The following is a 19,592-nucleotide window of genomic DNA, read 5'->3' as shown; positions in this document are numbered from 1 at the left end:
TTGGTTTGATAACTTGTTTTTGTGTGTGGGAGTGTATAAACTCCAGACATCCAGCTTCCTGCTGGTGTGTATATTGAGCGTAGAAAGAGGAATGTAGGGTTGCTTCTGTAGTATTAAAAAAAAAAAAAAAAAGATAAACATTAACAAAGTATCCGAATCAGTTGTGTTACCTGCTGGCATTTTTGCTGCTGGCTACATTTTCAACCTGGGATACAATTGTTTTTCCCTATAATTTTCAATCCCAGTTAATATTTCCACATGTCCTTGCACTTTTTCTAATTCGATCTGCTGCATTTGTAGCTGTTGAACAACTCACACAAGTTCTATATGGAATCAGCTCTTTGGTAAGTTTCCTTGTTCTGGCATTTTTCTTTAATACAAGATGTTATTGCAAGGGTTAGTCTCATTAAAACCATAACACTGTCACTCATAAACTGCACCATGGATTTTTTATTTCCCAAGAAAGTAAATTTCCTGGCTATTTTGGGACCTTATCTTGCTGTGAGTTTATTCATGGTTTCTGTCATGGCTAACTGACAGGGAATGAGAATGATTTAGTACCAGCTCTGCTACAGACTTGCTGTGTGATCTTGGGCAAGCCACTTAACCTTTCTGTGACTCAGTTTTCTTATCTGTAAAATTGAAATAATATTGCCCAACTTCACAGGCAGTGGCCTGAGGATTAACCTATTGAAGTCTGCAAAGCACCATGAGCTCTAGAAGGTGGAAAGCGTTATAGTGGACATAGGACACTGGTTAAATATTGTAAATAGCAGTAGGCTTTGCTAAGTGTCTCAAGAAAAATATGGAACCTCTTTCTCTTTTCCAGTTTTTAGTCTGATTTCCTGTGGTGAAAATCTGAGCATAGTTGTTTTTTTTATTATTTTACGAAGAGTGCCGTTTCTTTAGTGATTTCATAGATGTGGGCATATGAAATATCAAAAGAGATACTCAAAATATCTTCCCAAGCAGTATTAACCCTAATAAAACAATTTGTCAGAAGGTGACATTTTCAGGGGGCAATCAGATAGGCTTTAGTGATTCTGTTAAACAGCTCTGTGGCTGAAATCTACAATCTTCTTCCTTAAAGCAGCATCCCATTCCAACAAAACCGTCTACATTAGAATTGAAGAAACATTTCCACGTACTTGACAGCCAGGATGACAGTCTCTAGGCTTATTACTTGCAGAAGAAATTACTGACTGCTCTAAAGATAACTTAATAGAAAATGACCCTTGTCATGTCTTATTTTTTAACTATTTTTTATCTGCTAGCAAACTTTTCTTTTACCTTGGCAAATCCACCTCCTACAATTTGCCTTTCATTCTTTCCACTGGAATTCTGAAGAAAAGGCAGACTGTCTACAAAATGTTAGTTGCCTATTGTGAGTATGTTTGATCGTGTCTCTCTCTAGTGGCTGGCCCTCGCAAGTATAATAGCCTATTTGCTTTTTCATAGCCCAAACAGTAGCAGCTTGTAGTTTTTATTCTCAAGGTCTGATGTTCAATCCCCTCTAATGGCTGTGGTCTCTGTATACATGTGTCTGTGGTGTGTTATGCTAGTTTCCTACTTCCATCAGTTTATCAGTTGTGATCGTTCTTCCATTTTGGCAGCTGAACTTGATATTGCATTATTTAGGAGAGTAGGGGAAGCTATATTTAAATAATCTTTAATTCTCTGCAGCACATATATTCAGTGAGGCACCATATCCTGCCATAACAACAGATGCAAAACCTGCAGACATCTCCCCAATGCTGCAATGATCAACACCCCCCCACCACACACACACACACACACACACACACACACACACACACACAAAACACCTTTCAAGATCTATGGTCCTACACATGCCTATCACAACATGTAGTGTACCTCATCACATGCACTAAATGCCCCAGTAACAACTATGTGGGTGAGATGAGACAATCACTACCCCCTCAGACGAACTCACATAAAAATGATAAAAGACAAACAGACCACATCACCCATGCGGATACTTTTCATAAAACGATCACTCCATATCTGGCTCTCAGTGCTCATCCTGAAAGGAAACCTGCACAACACTTTCAAAAGGCAAGCCTGGGAGTTTAAATTCATAATTTGGCTATACATTAAAAATCATGGACTCAATAAAGACACTGGATTTATGGCTCTTTACGATAATCTGTAAGCTACTAAACCGTCTTTGCCCTATGCCTGCAGAAGTACTGCCCATTTCATCTTGAATGTCTCTTGCAACATGTGTTAACTCCTTATGCTTAACAGTCTGTTCCACCCTGTGTTTAGCTGTGATACTCTGAGAGTACCTTTCCCAGACCTGAAGAAGAGCTCTGTGTAAGCTCAAAAGATTGTTTCTTTCACCAACAAAAGTTGCTCCAATAAAAGATATTACGTCACCCACTTTGTCTCTCTACATAAAGTATTATTATGAACTGGCTGAAGCCTTGTTAAGAGTTATGTTAAAACCTAGTTCAAGCTAGTGTGTGAACGAGTCCTCCATTTTAGGGCTAGTCTACACTTAAAACTTACAGCAGCACAGCTGTATCGGTGCAGCTGTGCTCCTGTAAGATTGCTTGTATAGCCACATTATGTGGATGGGAGAGAGCTCTCCCGATGACACAATAAGACCACCTAAATGAGCGGTGCTAGCTATGTCAGCGGAGAGCGTTTTTTCACACCGCTGCACGACAAAAGTTTTGCCGGCATAAGTACTAGTCTAGACAAGGCCTAAGATATCTGTAAGAGACAGTTAAGGGGCCACACCTAAAACAAAGTCTAAGGATTTGTCCACACTTAAAGGACTACAGTGGCATAGCTGTGCTACTGTAGTGCTTACGTGAAGATGATATGTGCACCGAGGGCAAGGCTTCTCCCATTGGTGTGGGTGTGGTACCTATGTCAACAGGCAAAGCCCTCCCATCGACATGGTGCTGTCTACACCAGGAGTTAGGCTGGTATTACTGTGTTTCTCAGGGGTGTGGATTTCCTACACCCCTAAGCGATGTATTTATACTGCCATAAGTTCCTAGTGTAGACCAAACCTAACAGAGTCTGCCCAGAAACAAGCGCTATAGCCCGAGGGGGTGGAGGGTTCGACTGGGTATTGTGACCAGGTGGATGTGGGTGTGTAAATAAACAAGATTGCATCAAAGAAATATCTGGCTGCTGCCAATTTCTGTTCCCAACTGGATCAACCACAGAGCCTGGAACTTTGATTAGCTGGTTGAGTCAAAAAGGGTAACAGTGTTATTTATTGCCCTGTGCATTACATAAAAGGATCCCTGCCCTGATGAGCTTGCAGACTTGGTTAGGCAAAACATGACATGGACAGATGACATCCAAAAATAAGGGGTGGAAATTGGAGTGTCAGAATGTCTTTTGTGCAGATTTTGCCTCTCTTATCTGCTCTGAACATTAGATTTTTCTTGTGAAATATCGTAGCTGCAGTGCAAGCTACCACTCTGAAATAGATTGTTTGGTCCAGTAGCTCACTTCCATAAGTTGTAGAAAGGGGTTTGTTGGAGAAGCAGAAAGCTTGGCTTCCTTGCTGCTGGACCATCTTGCTGCTGACGACAGCGTCTCATGTAGACGATCTTGCTGACTTCGTTTTGTGAGTGTGGAGCTCTGTAATGATTATATTAGGACAACTCCCAAAGGGCCTGACTGTCCTAATGCTTTGCTGTTTATCGGGCACTACAATGAAAACTGAAGTCTTCTAGGGAGTGTGCAATTGGCATTAGTGATCCTATTGGATGTAACTTTCTAGCAATAACTGTGTTCTAGTCCTTGGTAGTCTCTTAGGTCAAAGTATCTCAACACAGATATGAAAATCATTTTCTCTTTTTAATGATTGGGGGCAGTAAAGCAGAGCAAAAGGTGACAAGAATTTAATAAATCTGGACATTGTCCAGACAAGATGATTTTGGCTGAGTTGCAAAGTGGCATTTCTTTTTTGTGCTGGCATTACTGATATGGTGCATTCCTCGGTGGTGTGTGTCAGACTGCAAAGTATGAACAGTGATCCTTGTTTTGACCTGGCTGAAGATCTTTAGTGAGGACATTTTTATTTTCTTTGCACCCCAGGAAGATATTGCAGCTTGTGCCTGTCTGATAGATGAGTTCTTTGCTGCCTGACAGTGCACTTTGAGCTAACCAGATGGTTACTGCAACACCAAGTCTCTAAAATAGCCAAGTATGAGTAGAATTTGCAGGGATGACGCACACAGCAGCTCCCATAAGAGAAACAGCCATGCTTCTTTGGATATCCACCAGGCTGGGGTTTTCCTTACATAGTTACACAAGGGCATTATAAACACAGGCAATGGCATAAACCTACGTATTACCAGCCATTGACACCATCATTACAATTGATTGAACTGCAAGTGGCACATACCATGTGGCTCATCAAAGGCCTTCAGATGTCCTTAGGAGGACAAATATCTTCTGGATCCTATGGCAGAATATAATTTCTGTTCCTGTGCCCCAAGTCATGAGTGGTCCATGAGCCTCCTTTGTCTTGCTATCAGAACTACCCAATAACATAGAGGTCATGCTCCGGTTTGTGAACATGTCTAAACAGATTGCTTCAGAATGGGGAGTTCTCTAATTCCACAAGAGGAACTGCCAATGGATAGCCTTGGCTTATAGAAGCAAGTGATTTTTAGAATGGTGGTTAGGTTTAATTTTGGTGTCATTGACACAGATGCCCACTACCAAATGGAACATAGGAATTTCCACGTTGGATCTGATCCACAGTCCATCTGGCCCAGTATCGTGTCTCCAGTGGTGGCCAGTACCAGGTACTTCAGAGGTGGTGCAAGAAACCGTCAGTAGGCCATTATGGGGTAATCTGCCCCAAGAGAAAGTTTCTTCCCAACCCACAATACTTAGAAGTTGATTTAAATCTGAAACATGAGGGTTTATACCCTTTCTGAAGCTCTTGTTTATATTAGTAATATGTAACATTGTAACTGGATATTCTTATCCATAGAAACGTCTGATCCTTTGTTGAATCCGCTAAAGTCTTAGTCTCAAAGGTTTTTGTGGCAATGAGTTCCCCAGCCTAATAGTATCGTGAGTGGGAATATATTTCCTTTTAACACAGTAGTCCTCAAACTTTTGACCCCCGTGCCACCCCTTACCTCTGTTCGTGCCCCCAGTGCCTCCCCCCCAACTGGGGCTGGGAGCAGGGCCATGGTTGGGCCTGTGGCTGTTCCAGAGTACCGAGGCTGCAGCTGGGCCTAGAACTGTATCCCCCTGAACATTCTTCTGCGTCCCCCTAAGGGGTCGCACCCCACAGATTGAAGATCACTGTTTTAACAGCTTTAAATTTCCAACCTTTCAACAAAGTTGAATGTCTTCTTGCTCTTGTGTTATGAGACATGATGAATAGAAGTTCCTAATCTCTCTTCTCTGTGCCATTTGTTATTTTGTATACACTCATCACAAGACATGATAAAATAAAACAATGACTCTGTTTACAAAAAGGAGGTGGAAAGTTCTAGTTAGGACTTTAAACTACTAGTCCAGTTGCTAATAACCTTTCTCTTATTCTCCTCATGTCTTTCATCTTCCCCTTCCCAGTTCATTTGTTGTGTCCCTTTTGTCCTGCCTTTTATTTTATCTCTTTTTCCTGTCCGCAGTCCTGTAGTTCACATCTTCTCCCCACCCTGCATTTCCATATGTTTTTCCTTTCCTCCCTCATTTGTGTGTGGTGTTCTTTACCACTTTTATTTGTTTGTGTCTGCATCTTGATTGATCAAGTGGCAGGCTCGTGTATGTGTTTTTGCCAAATAGCACCTTAAAATCCGCACAAAACACACAGTTTAAACACTGGTAAATTAATGCAAGTTACTGTATCTGGTATATTGGGGGTGTGTGGGGGAGGTGCGGGGGGCTGGGATGCATGTTTTTTATTGTGCCAGGGGCAATCTGCACGTGCCTTTTGTATTCATTCACTTTGACGTGATTTGTTTTTATTGCTCCACTGTAAGTAGCAATGGAGAATTTTGGACATCTGCTTTGTTTTTGTTCCCCATTGTAAGCTGTTATGTATTCAGATGATTATTAAATGTTGAAGCTTCTGCTATTTGTTTACCTTTTAAAAATTCATGAAATAAGAAGGCTGTCACTTCATTAAATTTTTGTAAAGTTTCTATATTCTGGATATAGAAATGCTCTTTTAACCCTTCCAGATATAGTAAATATTGTATCATAGCTGTAATCTTTTACAGCAGAAGATTTTTGGTTTGACCACAACCAGACTTGTGATAGTAATCACAGATGATCTATCCTACCTCTCTCGGTAGGACCCTAAAATGTTCCATTGGGTCATCATTTCTGTAGGGATAAATCTTAGTTCCATTGAAAACTGTGACAAAACTCCCATTGACTCCAGGGCTTTAGGATTTGGCCCTTAATGCAAGAAACCTCAATCAGAGATGAGGTGTTTGTTGGTGGATAATCCCCTGGTAACTCAACATCTGAGGTAATTAATGAGGATCATGAGTATTAGTGTATCCTTTCTCTGCTTCCCTGTGATACTTACTGGTATGTTTGGCTACTCTTTAATAACCCCCTATGTTGCAAATCAGATGTCCAAATTTGTGACCGTTTGCCATTTTAGCGGCTATGTAACAGCTACATGTCCTTAAACGTTATACGTTATTATCCTAGCCACGTTAGGAAATGAAAATGTTAAACTGTAGATTTCCCTGGGGGACTGGATGGCTCACGGAGTGGTAATAGGATACAGGTCACCGATTCAACTCCAGATCAGGTTGGTAGTGGCTGAAAGCCATTAGCATCTGATGGCTGTTGGTGTTCTGTGCGCTTGAAATGAGAGGGTGATCTCACACTGATTCCTTGTGGATTGGTGTTTGTGTTCCCCAATCCTCCCATCACCAGTATATTTGCTCCATTCTCCCGCTCTCTCTCCTCAAGGTTTGAAGGGACTGTTTGGAAAGTACATAGCATATTGTGGTCACTACTGCAATGGAAATGATGAAAAATAGTAAGCTGTGTTGCAAGGAAAACTTGCATTTACTCCCACTTTGGAGATGTACATTGTTACAAAGCCTTCCCTAAAGTTTGCTCGTTTTCGCAGGATTGAATGGGTAAGAAGGCTGCACTACTCTTACTAGAAGGTCCTTCTAGGTCAGGATCAAGGCCTATTGTCAGAGCAGTGGGTAGAAACTTCCACCTTAGCACTGTCTTAAGACTTTGAAAAAGTAAAAAAACCCACTGTCACTAGATGTTCCATCCCTGAGTTTATGCTGAGCCCAGTGCAAGTTGGGACAAGACTTAAGTTGTTCAGTTCAGGCTGCATGGATACTAAGGTAGCACGGGCATGATCAGTAAAATTTGTCTTTATGCACCTCACTACTGAACTTTGATGATTTTGTTTGTAGAGTGCTCTGAGTCCCTGGGAACAGTGTATTGTTCTTGTTTGCGGATAACTAGAGTACTTGAGTCTCTGGGACAGTACGTCTGACACCTTTCACCAACACAAAAATGTGATTTTTTTTCCACGATAGCCCCTTAGAAATTGGAGATGGATACTGCCTCCTTCCAGGGCACCTGGTATTACCAATAGGTGAAATTCTCCAGCACAAGGCCACGGCCTCAGTTAAGCCCTCAAAAAAGAGCTTGAATAAGTGTTAAGTGAAGCATGGGCTTGGCTCTCTGCAGAAGGGTGAAGTTCACGTATCAGAGAGCTCTAGTTCTCACCACTAATGTTGTTTTACCACGACTGTGTTAGATTTTTGAATGCAGTGTCATCTTCTTCTGCCCAGGCTGTGTGAGAGAACAACCTGTCTGCTTTTTCCAGGAGAAACAACTCTCCTGTTAGTAACCAGGGCTAACTTATGCAGCTTCTACATTTAGCATATGTATTGAAAATGTCAAGCAGTTACCATGGCCTTCTTACCAAAAGAGCAGAGTGCTCTCATGGAGACGCTCCGGGGAAAAAAGAGAATGAACTGTCTCTGAGAAAACTGAATTATAAACAAAGTTCCCGAAACACCTATCCATTGACAATGGATATATTTTTATTTAGGCTGAGCATCCACAGGCTTCTTTTAACTGGGATGCAGCCTTGACTTCTGGAGAGAATGCTGTAGCTGTGGAGCTGATAAAGGATGTAAAAGAAAAGGGACAAGAAATGACTGCATATGTCAGGTGGCTTCCATGTTTCGCATACTAAAGATCTATGTGTGTGTCTGTCTGTAAAATTCTATGGTCTGTGTTTGCTAGAGGTCAAACTAGACTATCATAACAGTCCCTTCTGACCTTAAACTGTATGAATCTATGACAAAAATATATTGGGGATGATTTTAAAATATTTTAAAAATTATTTACTACTTTAAACATCAGTGGTGTCCTTGTGGTTCACAGTGGTAAATGTAGCCCTTGCTGCAAAAGTCTTGATCTTTTAAAAACCTTCATCGCGGGGGGGGGGGGGGGTTGGCATTAGATAGACTGTGTAAATAACTTTTTTCCCCAAGTGGATCACGAATAAAATAGAGATGAGTTTGCTGGATAGTTTAAAGGCATGACTTCTGTCTGGCTGTAGCACACCCATCACTGTAGTATCTAGGTGCTGGAGTTTTGAATGGCTGGGTGGTCTGATCTTAGATTTGAAAGAACTAGACACCCCCATCTTCATCTCTCCCCATGCCCCTGCCAGATCCCGGTCAACTCAGCCTTGCGAGGCAGAACTGTGGCATATAGCAAACTGCTTGGTTCTCACTTCTACTGCAATCTTAGATGAACCTGAAAAACCAAAGGTGCATCTGTTTTGGTCATGTTAAAGAAACCACGTTACTTTCCATAAGAGGTAAGGGTTTGCCCCAGAGTCTTGGGATAAAATGTCATTTTCTCTTCTCTCCTCCCTCCGCTTGCTCACCTTCACCATTGTTCCTGTGTAGTGTTCTATTCGGCAGTTTTCCGACTCCTGCTTTCTGTCACAGAAGCAGAAGCATTTCACTGGTGCGCTGTGTGTATAAGACCCAGTCCTGCAGCCCTTTCTAATGCCAGCAGTTCCTGCATCAATAGCCATGTTGACCGGAATGGGACCATTTGTGTAAATAAGATCTACTTGCATGAATGAGAGTTGCAGAATCAAGGCAGGACGGGTTTTGGGGTCTTTCAGGCTCTAAGTAAATGTGAAGATAGTGCCTTGTAAAGAGGGATTTGGGATAAGTGGTGGTGAAATGTATAGCTGCTTTTGAGGGGAGGGTGTGAAGTAGCCGACTTTCAGTAAACAGCTAGAATTGTGCTCCATGTGTGCGTCCGTAATATTAAAATCTGTTTTAATCTCGATTCGTCTCGCGTACATAAAGTTCACAGCAGTAACCATGCAATGTTCATCACAGATCAGCGTCCACAAGACAGCCACTGAGATGACAGTGTGAAATTATAAGTGACCCAGGCTGTCAGACTGTGCCCATCTCCTCTCTCTAACTTAGCAAGGGTTCCCTGCTGTTTGGGCATGACTCTGTATTCTCTTTCTTAGTACATACACACTCCCCATGTAGAAGACACATGCCACCCTCCAGCAGAAACACTGGCTTAGTGGATACATGGCCTATATTAGTGAGCATCTATGGTGATCTGGGTGGTGCAAAATCTGCCACAGCAAGTGTATAAATGATATTTGGTTACCTGGGGGGTTGGTCCCTGGAGAAGAAGAGTGAACTTCTGCTTCACTGGACTGGGACTTGAGAGGCCTGGGTCCGCTTCCTGTCTCTGTTATGGACTCAGTAGGTGACATTGGGCAAGTCACTTAAGCTGTCTGTGCATAAGTTCCCCGTCTATAAAAGTACAGATACCTTCTTGCACTCACCATTTGTCCACCTAGTCTATTCAGATAGCAAGTTCTTTGGAGCAGATACTGTCTCTTATGTGTTTAGGTGCCTAGCAAAAGGGATCTTGGCTGAAGCTTCTAGACACTGTTGGCTTCTAGACACTGTTGAGATACCGTTGCTACTGCAGTCTTAACTGTGGATATTGCTTGTCATGTCCGGGTTAGTCTTTTAGCCAAGCTTTTTATGAGCTTTAGTCTGATGGATTTCCCTTTAGAAAATCAGGATTGGGGCAGTCTCAAAAAGGGGGAAGGGATCCACGATTTACTGTAAGGATGCAAAGATCCTCACAGAAAGGCAAAAGCAGGGCGAAATCCTGGCCGCACGGGAATCAATGAGAGTTCTGCCATTGACTTCACCAGGATTTCACCCACAATGTCTGGGAGGAGGGAACCATGTGCAGAATCCAGCATTATGCAAAACTGAGCTTGGTTGACAGACACTGGTTGCTTAAATTGTGTTATACACCAGACATCAAAAAGTTTTTTTCCCTCCTTAATGTGTTCCTGTACTGAGGAAATGGTTGAGGGATAGAGCTTGTATTGTCTCCATTTGATGGCTGCTCTTCAACGTCGCAGAGCTTGACTAGTAAACAATCAAGTTTGAATTTTTTATTTTTAGCCTAGGAGTTTGCATGTTTGAGGTTAACTGGATTAATAGGCCTAGTGCTTGAGGGGGAAATTGCCAGTCCACAGCAGATCTGGTGTCAGGCACTAAATAACACAGGAAAGTTTAGCACCATCAGCCCTTCAGAGTGTTCTTCCAGCACCTCAGGTGACCTTGGCCATAAAACAATGACTTCTAACTTGGGAGAGTACATTTAGTTCTGTTTCCTGTCCATAGTTTTGTTGTCTGGGTTATTCACATACAAGATATACAAGAACATACCTATTCCTGTAACAATTCGTGATCAAGAATTATATATATGTTCCAACAATTTTAAGCCATTGGTGACTCTTGCTGCTCGATACACTAGCCATATCTAAGTGAGCTACTGGTGACTTCAGCTAGCGGCGGTTCCAGAGAATCAGAAGTGAGATGTTTTGTCACCCTACAGTTCAAAATGCAAGCATGGTCAAAGCGCTTTTAAGAGGACCGTCCTTTGTTCTGCCCCACCGACATGGAACGATACCCTACTAGAAAAATGTATCCGACACCAGCTGACCAGACCTACTAGCAGCAGTTTGAATTATTTGGGAGGGAGCTGGTAGAAGTGAGGTTCTGGGGCAATTCCCTAGTCAGAAAGCCAGCCTCAACACCTCGCTACTGGGAAGAGGAAAGGTGTTGGGACTCCTACTGGGTTGCTTTACCTGGACCTTCCTTGGGGCTTTCTAATCAATCCCAGGAGGATGTAACTCATGATTCTCCTCTGGTCTACTTGTTTTAAGTTCCCTGACTCTATGATTAGGGCCAGTGCCTGCCTCTGTCTCAAACAGAAGCAGAGAAGTGTCGAGATGCTTCTTGACAACTTCACTGTTGCCCAGTGGGTTCTAATCGGGTGCTGTGAAACAGAGCAGAATCTTGTTAGTAACTCTGGGCAGCTGGGGAAGGCAATGAGCAACAGAAGAGGCACTGAAGTGCTCACTCTGTCTGCACCCTCAGGAGGACAGCTGTACACCAGTTCCCGTTCAGAAGGTTGTCTTTGCAACTGTAAGGCTAGAAATGTTATATTATTTAAAATGGAAGCTTAGATTCCGTTGATATTGATGGCTTAACAGCTGCCCCCATCCTCCAAAGTGCGCACATTCTCCAAGGGATGCCTTCCTCTTGCAAAGGATGAATAATTACGTGGATTTTTGAAGACCTGCTACTAGACATCAGTTCTTGACACACTTAGGCTATGTCTACACTACCATTTATGTTGGTGTAACTTATGTTGCTCAGGGGTGTGAATAAGTGACACCCCCCTTCCACTCCGCCCCGCCACAAACTACATAAATTACATCAACCTAAGTGCCGGTGTGGATAGTGCTATGTCGACAGGAGATCTTCTCCCACTGTCATAGCTGCCACTGCTCGTTGGGGGTGGATTAATTAAGTTGACAGGAGAGCTCTCTCCCATTAACGTAGAGTGGCTCCACTAGAACAGTGGTTCTCAACCTGGGGGTACTCAGAGGTCTTCCAGGGGATACATCAACTCATCTAGATATTTGCCTAATTTTACAACAGGCTACATGAAAAGCACGAGCAAAGTCAGTACCAAACTACAATTTCATACAGACAATGACTTGTTTATACTGCTCTATCTATTATACACTGAAATGTAAGTACAATAATTATATTCCCAATGATTTATTTTATAATTATATGGTAAAACTGAGAAAAGAAGCAATTTTTCAGTAATAGTGTGCTGTGACACTTTTGTATTTTTATGTCTGATTTTGTAAGCAAGTCGTTTTTAAGTGAGGGGAAACTTGGGGGTACGCAAGTCATATCAGACTGCACTAGAGAGCTTACAGTGGCGCAGCTGCATCAGTGCAACCTTACTAACTTTTAATATTACAGTAACTGTGGTCCAATCAGCCTTTAGTATATATTGTAACATGATGTGGAAGATTCTTAAAAGGAAGACTATTGTCTTGTATTTTGTATTTTAAGCATGTGATAAGGGGTGGGCACAAAAGGTTTGCAGTTCCTAACTTTCTCTGCTTGCTGGTGTCTTCTGTCCCATTCAGTTCCTTCTGTACTATAACTGTTTTCTATAATTTCTTTCAGGAATCAGAAGGAGGTCTCTATGTGTGCATGAACACGTTTCTGGGATTTGGAAGGGAACATGTTGAAAGGCATTATCGAAAAACAGGACAGTGTGTATATATGCATCTGAAACGACATGTGATAGAGGTGAGATTTGTAGCTTCTGTTTGGGAGAGTCTTATACCTCATCTGCAAGTTCAGCTAAAGTAACTGGGAGATGAGACAAACCTGAAATGTCAAATCTGAACCCCCTTAGAATTTTGGGCTGGATAGCAGTCAGCTATCCTTGGGTTCAAACTCAAGTGTGCAGTTTTGATGCAAACCACCAGGGTCCAGATTTTAAAGGTATTTAGTTACCTAAAGATGCACATTGATGCCTATGGTAGGGTTTTGTTTTTGTTTTCCTCAGAAGCACTAATTCCCATTGGTTTTACTGGGCACCTATGTTCATCTTTAGGTGCCTATGTATCTTTAAAAATCTGGCCCAAGATGCCTATATTCTGATTCTGGCTCAGATCTATCTGGAATCTTCTGAGAACAAGAGATTTTGGCTCAAGCTGACAGAAGAGTAAACATTTCAGTGTCATTGAATTTAGACATGAGCTTTAGTCCTGATTTTGTGCTGTCAGCCAAACTCTAGTCTAAAATGGACCCTAGATACAAATGCTGCCTCCCAGTTCAATCTCTTATAACACATACAAGATTCCAATTAGTAATACTTCGCTACTCTATTGGGTTTACTGTTGATATCAAATGTTAAGACCACCTGTGTGTGCACGCATGTGCATGTATTTGTTTGGTGTCTGTATTCTATGGGCTGTTAATGAACTCTGACCCAAACAGAGTAAAAGGGATTTGGTGTGGTTTGGTTTGATGTGCCACTCAATTTACTTTCCAATATACCTTTGAATCCTGGAGCCAACCACAGGGACTGAGATAGCTGCTTAGGGTGGGGCAAAGAGTGCTTCCTGTTGTTCTATAGCAGTGATCTCTTTGGCTGATCAGGGATCTCCCCTGACCTTGGAAAAATGTCCTGTCCACTCTTACTTTGTCAGAAGACTGGTGGCCGCAATACAAAGTCTCCAAATTGGGATGAGTGGATGTATGCTAAAAGTTAGGGAAATCCTCTTGCAGAAGGCTCCATGTCCCTGGGCAGTTGGGAAATGGCTGCGTTTCCATCACACTGTTACTGTAAATTCCTCATGGGAGACAGGGCAGGTTCTAGCAAATGTTCTTTTGGTGAGTGAATTTAATGCTTGTGAAAGGTAATTGCACTGACTAGAGTGAGGTGGGTAAAGTCAGATTCAGACTTCCACATGAGTATCACCCCTAGCCTCCTATGTCCTTGTTATTCTGGTCATGGGAGAGTTTGCTAGTTTTGCCAAAGTATATGGGAGGTTTCAGTATAAAACCAAATTGGAGTTAAAATGGGGTCTCCAAAATTTCTTTGCTTGTAGGGTTTGAACCAAAAGCTCCAGAGGTGGAAAGCAAGTACACTTATTGTTACCTCGGTGTCAAAGTAAACATAAGATGCTAGATTACTGCAAAGACATTCTCACCCTACTGAGGAATCATGGGGTTTCTTTGCGAGTTGCAGCTGTACCATTTTGGGAAGGACATTGTGAGATCTCACCTGATAGGTTCAGCAAGGCTGGGGCAGTACTTGGCTAGTGAGTGATACAGTAATAATTGGTTAGGCAGTACTCTTCAGCTGGCAAAGTTATTTTTCACTTCTGTCTACCTAGAGCAGTGGTCCCCAAACTGTGGCGCGTGCCCCCCTAGGGAGGCGTGGAGGAATGAATATTCAGGAGGAATGGCAAGGTCTGGGACAGCCCCCATGGGGGGCAGGGAGGGAGTGCCACTCAGCCCTGCTCTGCCCCCAGCACAGCTCCGGTTGTGGCCCCCAGCTTCTGGACGTGGCCCCAGCCACAGCTCTGGCCCCGATCCTGTCCCCAGCTGCAGTTCCTGGCCTTGGCCCACGGCTCCTGGCCCTAGGTGCAGCTCCAGTTCTGGCTTCAACCACGGCTCCGCTCTTGGTCTTGGCTCCTGACCACAGCTCCTAGGGGGCCTGGACAGAGTCCATTATGGGTAAGGAGAGGCGCAACCTAAAATGTTTGGAGACCACTGACCTATGACCAGTTGTGTAATGTTAATGGCTGCAGTGTTCCACCCCAGAGGTGGCTGAATGTCCATAACTTCTAGAGTTTGTAATCCACACTGGGATCCTTCTGGATGAGGGGGGACATATAAATTCACAATACAACAGTATTACTATCTCTGTGAGAAACAATGGATTTCTACCACAATGCCCCTATGTTAATTGTGTGTGTATGTATGTACATATGTTTGGATATCTCTCCAAAGGCTTAAATAGAGTGGGGTGAAAATGAAAACTACTCCTCTACTTTACTTTTGCTAGGCAACATAATACAACTCAGACATCTCTCCATGTTACTGTACTAGATGTTTGGCATTAGGACGCTAACATTAACTAAATGAGTTAGTTGGAACTATAAAAATATAATTTAATGGGCTGTACTGATCCACACAAGTTCATAGACATATGTTGTCTCAAAGTCTGAAACGACCCCACATTTCCTCTATGCTCAGGAAGACCAATGTCCATGTTTTCTGATGAATGCTTGAATCCCAATGCAGATGGACAGGCATTTGTGTATTGCCTCTGGAAAGAATAGTTCAGCTCATTCAGGTACCCAAAGATATCAGCAAGGTTGGCTAAGGCTGCTGACCATACTGAATGATTGAAGGCATCAGTGAGGGGAAACTGATGATCCTTTGTGAGGACCTGTGGTTCTGTTCTTAAGACAGCTTGTTGGGATATTGCTCCTTTGTGAGAGCCACCTCCCTCCTGTGGAGTTGCTAGTGACAGCACCCCATGTCATCGCAGAGCAATGCCAAATGTTGAGAATCCATTAGACTACCTGTAACAAGCTTCACCGACTTGACAGCTTCATGAAGGACCCAGTGCAGGTTCTCCGATGCTTATAAGCACTAGGACGGTAGGAGACAGAGAAGCCATGGGTGCAGTGATTTTGGATGCATATGACCAGGCTGCTATTTTTCTCTCTCATTGCCCTGCTGTCGTCCCTGCAGAATGGGGAAGTCTTAGTCGCTTCATGAAGTTTCTGGGATATGTGTCAGCTGTGTGTTCTGGCACAGCTTTACAAAAGAGCAAGGGGCAGGTCCTCAGCTGATGTACATTGTCATTGTTCCACTGACTTCACTGATACTGCAAACTGGGCAGCACCCCCATGGTAGTAACATCAGTTGACTCATCAAATTGAATTTTTTGCCTCATCATTTTTTCTGAGCTTTAAAAACCAGTCACTCTTCTGCAGCCTCATCCATGTCTCCCATATTGCGCACAGCAGGGATATGACACAGGAACTGTGATCTGTATGGTGCTCTCTCTCTGCCTTAAGCCCAGTGACCTCTGAAACCATTGCACTACATTGTGCCTATTGCCCAGGGGAGTGTAAGATTTGCTACATGGCAGGTGCTCAGATACTAGATAGCGATGAGCCCTGTTGCGAGAACATAGATAACAGAGGTAGCTAAGTTCATTACACAGATCTGCGATTTATAGAGCTGCCAAATAAGGTGCCTGATACTTAGTACAAGTTACATGGAGAGACCGACATAGCACTAATATTACCACCTCACTCTGACTCTGCCTTTTGTTGGCGTATCTTAAAATGCTTTACAGATATTAATTAAAGCTCATAATATCTTGTGAGGGAGGAAAGTTATCATGCCTTGCTTACGGTAGGGAAGACAAGGCACAAACTTCCTAGGCCTGCTTTTTCAAAAGTGCTGAGCCATCCACAACTTCAGTTGAAGCCAGTGGTAATGGCAGGTGTTTGGCACCTCTGAAAATCAGACTGAGATATTTCAAGGTAGGCGGCCAAAAATGGAGGCACCCAAAGTCAGTCTTGAAAATTTTGGTCTTAATGCCTTGCTCAAGGTCACACGTGGAGTCAATGGAGTTCAATCCCAGCTTTCCAGTATTGTGGATGAATCACTGAGATAAATTGGGATGTATGGGATGGGGAGGCAACTGTCTATATTATATATTGCTGCTGTTGCTGCTGTTTTGTAGTAGATCAGGGATTTTTTTTAAGAGTGAGAGAAGATGCTACATAATTCTGTTGTCATTTACATTTCACTGAGAAAATGAGCTGGTTTTTAACACTAGCGGCCATTCCCCCCTGCCTGCAGGATGAATAAATCAAAAATCAGTATGATAAATCTGAACAGTAGGTTTTGTTGTTTTGTTAAATGTAGCCAAGAAACATTAATTGGTGTCTGTTCTTTCTAATAATGGAAAACTTTCCTATGGGTTGTGAAAGCTTATTGTTGATTCTAGCCGATCTCTTTGGCTGGAGCTTTATTTACACGGCAGAAGAAATCACCCAAAATATGTGAACTCTTCCGCTCCCTGTCATCGGAGACCAACACAAGAACTCTTCCTAGATTGACAGATTCTGGGCCTGTCTCTATACACCTGTTGTATCCCAATTTTACTAGTTGTTTAAAAAAAAAAAAAAAAAAAAAAGCAACAAGCAAACCCTGCTTAAAGTAGCGTGACATTATGTTACATGCTATGAAAGACATGCTGGTGGCATAACAGCATAGCTTTTTTGCATAGTACCTAATGCTTACTGACCACTGTGACCACTTTCATTCACTTCAGTGGGAGCAGACTCATGCCCTAATAAAGGCATTTATTTCCGATTATTCACTTTAGATAAGCCTGTTATCACAGCCGGGATGGCCATGTGGCCCATCTGGGTTGGTAATGGGAGGCAGAGGCTTTCACCTCTGGGTTCTCATGTCCAATCCGCTTCCAGTCATTAAGTACTGTTGGCATCTGATGGTGTGGGAGTCTGTGTGAAATTAGGTGATGGTCCCGCCCAGTTCTTAAGGGATGAGTGTCTCATCACCAGTGTTATCATAATTGGTCCCTCTTGGCAGAGAGGAGTAAGTGGACACATAGAATACACTACTCTGTCTCTTTAAAGGCAGTCCCACTGGATCAGGGTCGAGTCCTGTTGGCGAGGGATATGAAGGAAGCGTATGCTTCTGCTGCCCCTGCTCTACCTGTTCTATGGTTAGATAGAGGACTTTGCTGTCCGGGATGTCAGTCTGGCACCTTTTATCAGCACTAGAGTATGTTGTTTGCTTATTGCAGTTTCACTGGTTAGACTTTTAACTCTTATCTTTTCTTTCTTTCTTTCCAGAAGGTACCAGGGGCATCTGGTGGAGCTTTACCAAACAGGAGGAATGTGATGCTATATTTAGGTATTGTAAATAGCTGCTCTCACACGGTCCTTGTGTTTAGGCCTAGTGCATGTGCATTAGGGTTTCCCTGTCTGCCTTCACTTTTTTTTTTTTTTTTGTTAAAACTATTCCAAGTAGAAAGATTACAAATTTGTGTCTCCCTTTAAAAAAACAAAATATTACTAATGATCATCCCGAAACAGCCTCTCAGATATTCTCAAACAGCTTAGAGTTTGTTAGACATCTATCTGTCTACTTACAATGTACATTGCTTTTATAAAATGTTAATTTGGATAAACTGCGTATATAGGGCCAGTCTGGGGAACCCTGATACCTGCTTGTGAGCAGTTGCTCTCATGAGTAGTCCCATTAACTTCTGTGGAACTACTTGTAACTGCTCACAAGTGTGAGTATAAGGGGTCCCCAATTTGGCCCAAAGTAGATATAACTGTACATTTATACCGAACCTCTTTTAATAACTCATACACAATTCTATATGCCTAACATCTCCCCGCTCTACAGAAAGCTAGGAAGTGAGGGAAAGGGAAATCCCCAATGAGTTTCCTTCATCTGCCTCTAATCATCTTTCCATCAAATCCCAGTTTTCCTTGATAATATATCCGTTGATTTATGGATCAGCCAAGAAACCTTAGGACCCCATAAACTCATGATTGGGACCCTACTGTGTCAGCTCCACTATATCCATTTCTGGGGCTTTTCTGGTGCCTTTTCTTTGTATTTTCTCCTCTTTGCCTCTTTTGTGGGTGGGAGAATAGAAAACATAGTCACTACTGAAAGTAGCTAAATAATTCTTCCTGTGTTGAAGGGGTTAAATGTTTTCATAGCAAAAGCCAGCTCTCTTGTAGAGGAGGGGGAATAATAGCTTGACATCCCATTGGACTTTCTTTGATCTGTGGAATGTGTTGCTGAGAGGATCCTGGTTGATTCAGTAAGTGTTATGTCAGGAGTAGGTTCTGAAAAAGACAGGTCTGGGGAAAAGAAAGGAAAAGATGGTGAGATGAGCATAAACAAATGAGGTTCCGCTCCTGGTAGGAGGAAGGGGCCGCTAATGAGGAGTTAGTTGGCAGGCACTGGTTTAAATGCTATTTACTAACCGTTCATATTCAGAATAATTTTCAGTTAACACCAAACGATCACAGAGTGACTGCATAAGCCCCCAAAAGAAAGCAGACTGCCAAGCAGGGCTGCCTGGCAGAGTTAGTAATGCATGTGTGAATGAGATGGACCAAAAAAGGCTCCTAGAAACACAGGGCCAAGTTTTATTATTGCTAATTTACTGCCCATGTTTGAGGCCCCCTGTTCTTGTGGCCTCTGGGTACATGTTTTATATGGCTTAAAGTGTGTCACTGATGCACCAAATAAGAGGAGTAAAACTCCATGCTCCTCTGTGGTTTGTTGCTAGAAGAGGGTCTTGAATGAACTAGGATTTGTCCCTTGGCATCTGACCGTTCTGCTCCCATGCTGTTAGAGCTGTTACAGAGATTCCAACAGTCTGTTTCGATTAATCCTTGAAGGCAGTGGTGAATGGGCGATGAATTTGGTCCACTGAATTGCCTGCCACTCCTTACCCAAGGACCTTACGGATCTGAGACATCTGTGGAATGTCTACTCTCCTCTGGGCTGTGTGCTCCCTCATAGTCCTCTGCCTATCCCTTTCTGCTTGGGGATGGACTGAAACTCTCTTCATACCGTGTCTCATTTTTATAATTT

At 42.8% G+C, this 19,592-nt stretch overlaps 1 protein-coding gene across 1 annotated transcript in view; it reads left to right on the top strand.

Moving 5' to 3' along the window:
- Positions 1 to 19,592, top strand: part of USP13 (ubiquitin specific peptidase 13) — a 72,672-nt gene that overhangs the window by 2,910 nt on the left and 50,170 nt on the right. The window contains exons 2-3 of the mRNA XM_067536470.1: positions 12,582 to 12,707; positions 17,822 to 17,882. Coding sequence (XP_067392571.1) covers positions 12,582 to 12,707; positions 17,822 to 17,882 — 187 coding nt within the window. The remainder of the gene's footprint in view (positions 1 to 12,581; positions 12,708 to 17,821; positions 17,883 to 19,592) is intronic.

The sequence above is a fragment of the Emydura macquarii genome, unplaced genomic scaffold (genome assembly GCF_026122565.2).
Source record: "Emydura macquarii macquarii isolate MOO-44397 ecotype Brisbane River unplaced genomic scaffold, CSIRO-AGI_Emac_v2 contig_3603, whole genome shotgun sequence".
Classification (NCBI taxonomy): Eukaryota; Metazoa; Chordata; order Testudines; family Chelidae; genus Emydura; species Emydura macquarii.
The sequence above is the reverse complement of the archived record's forward strand: the minus strand, read 5'-3'. Positions and strand labels throughout refer to the sequence as shown.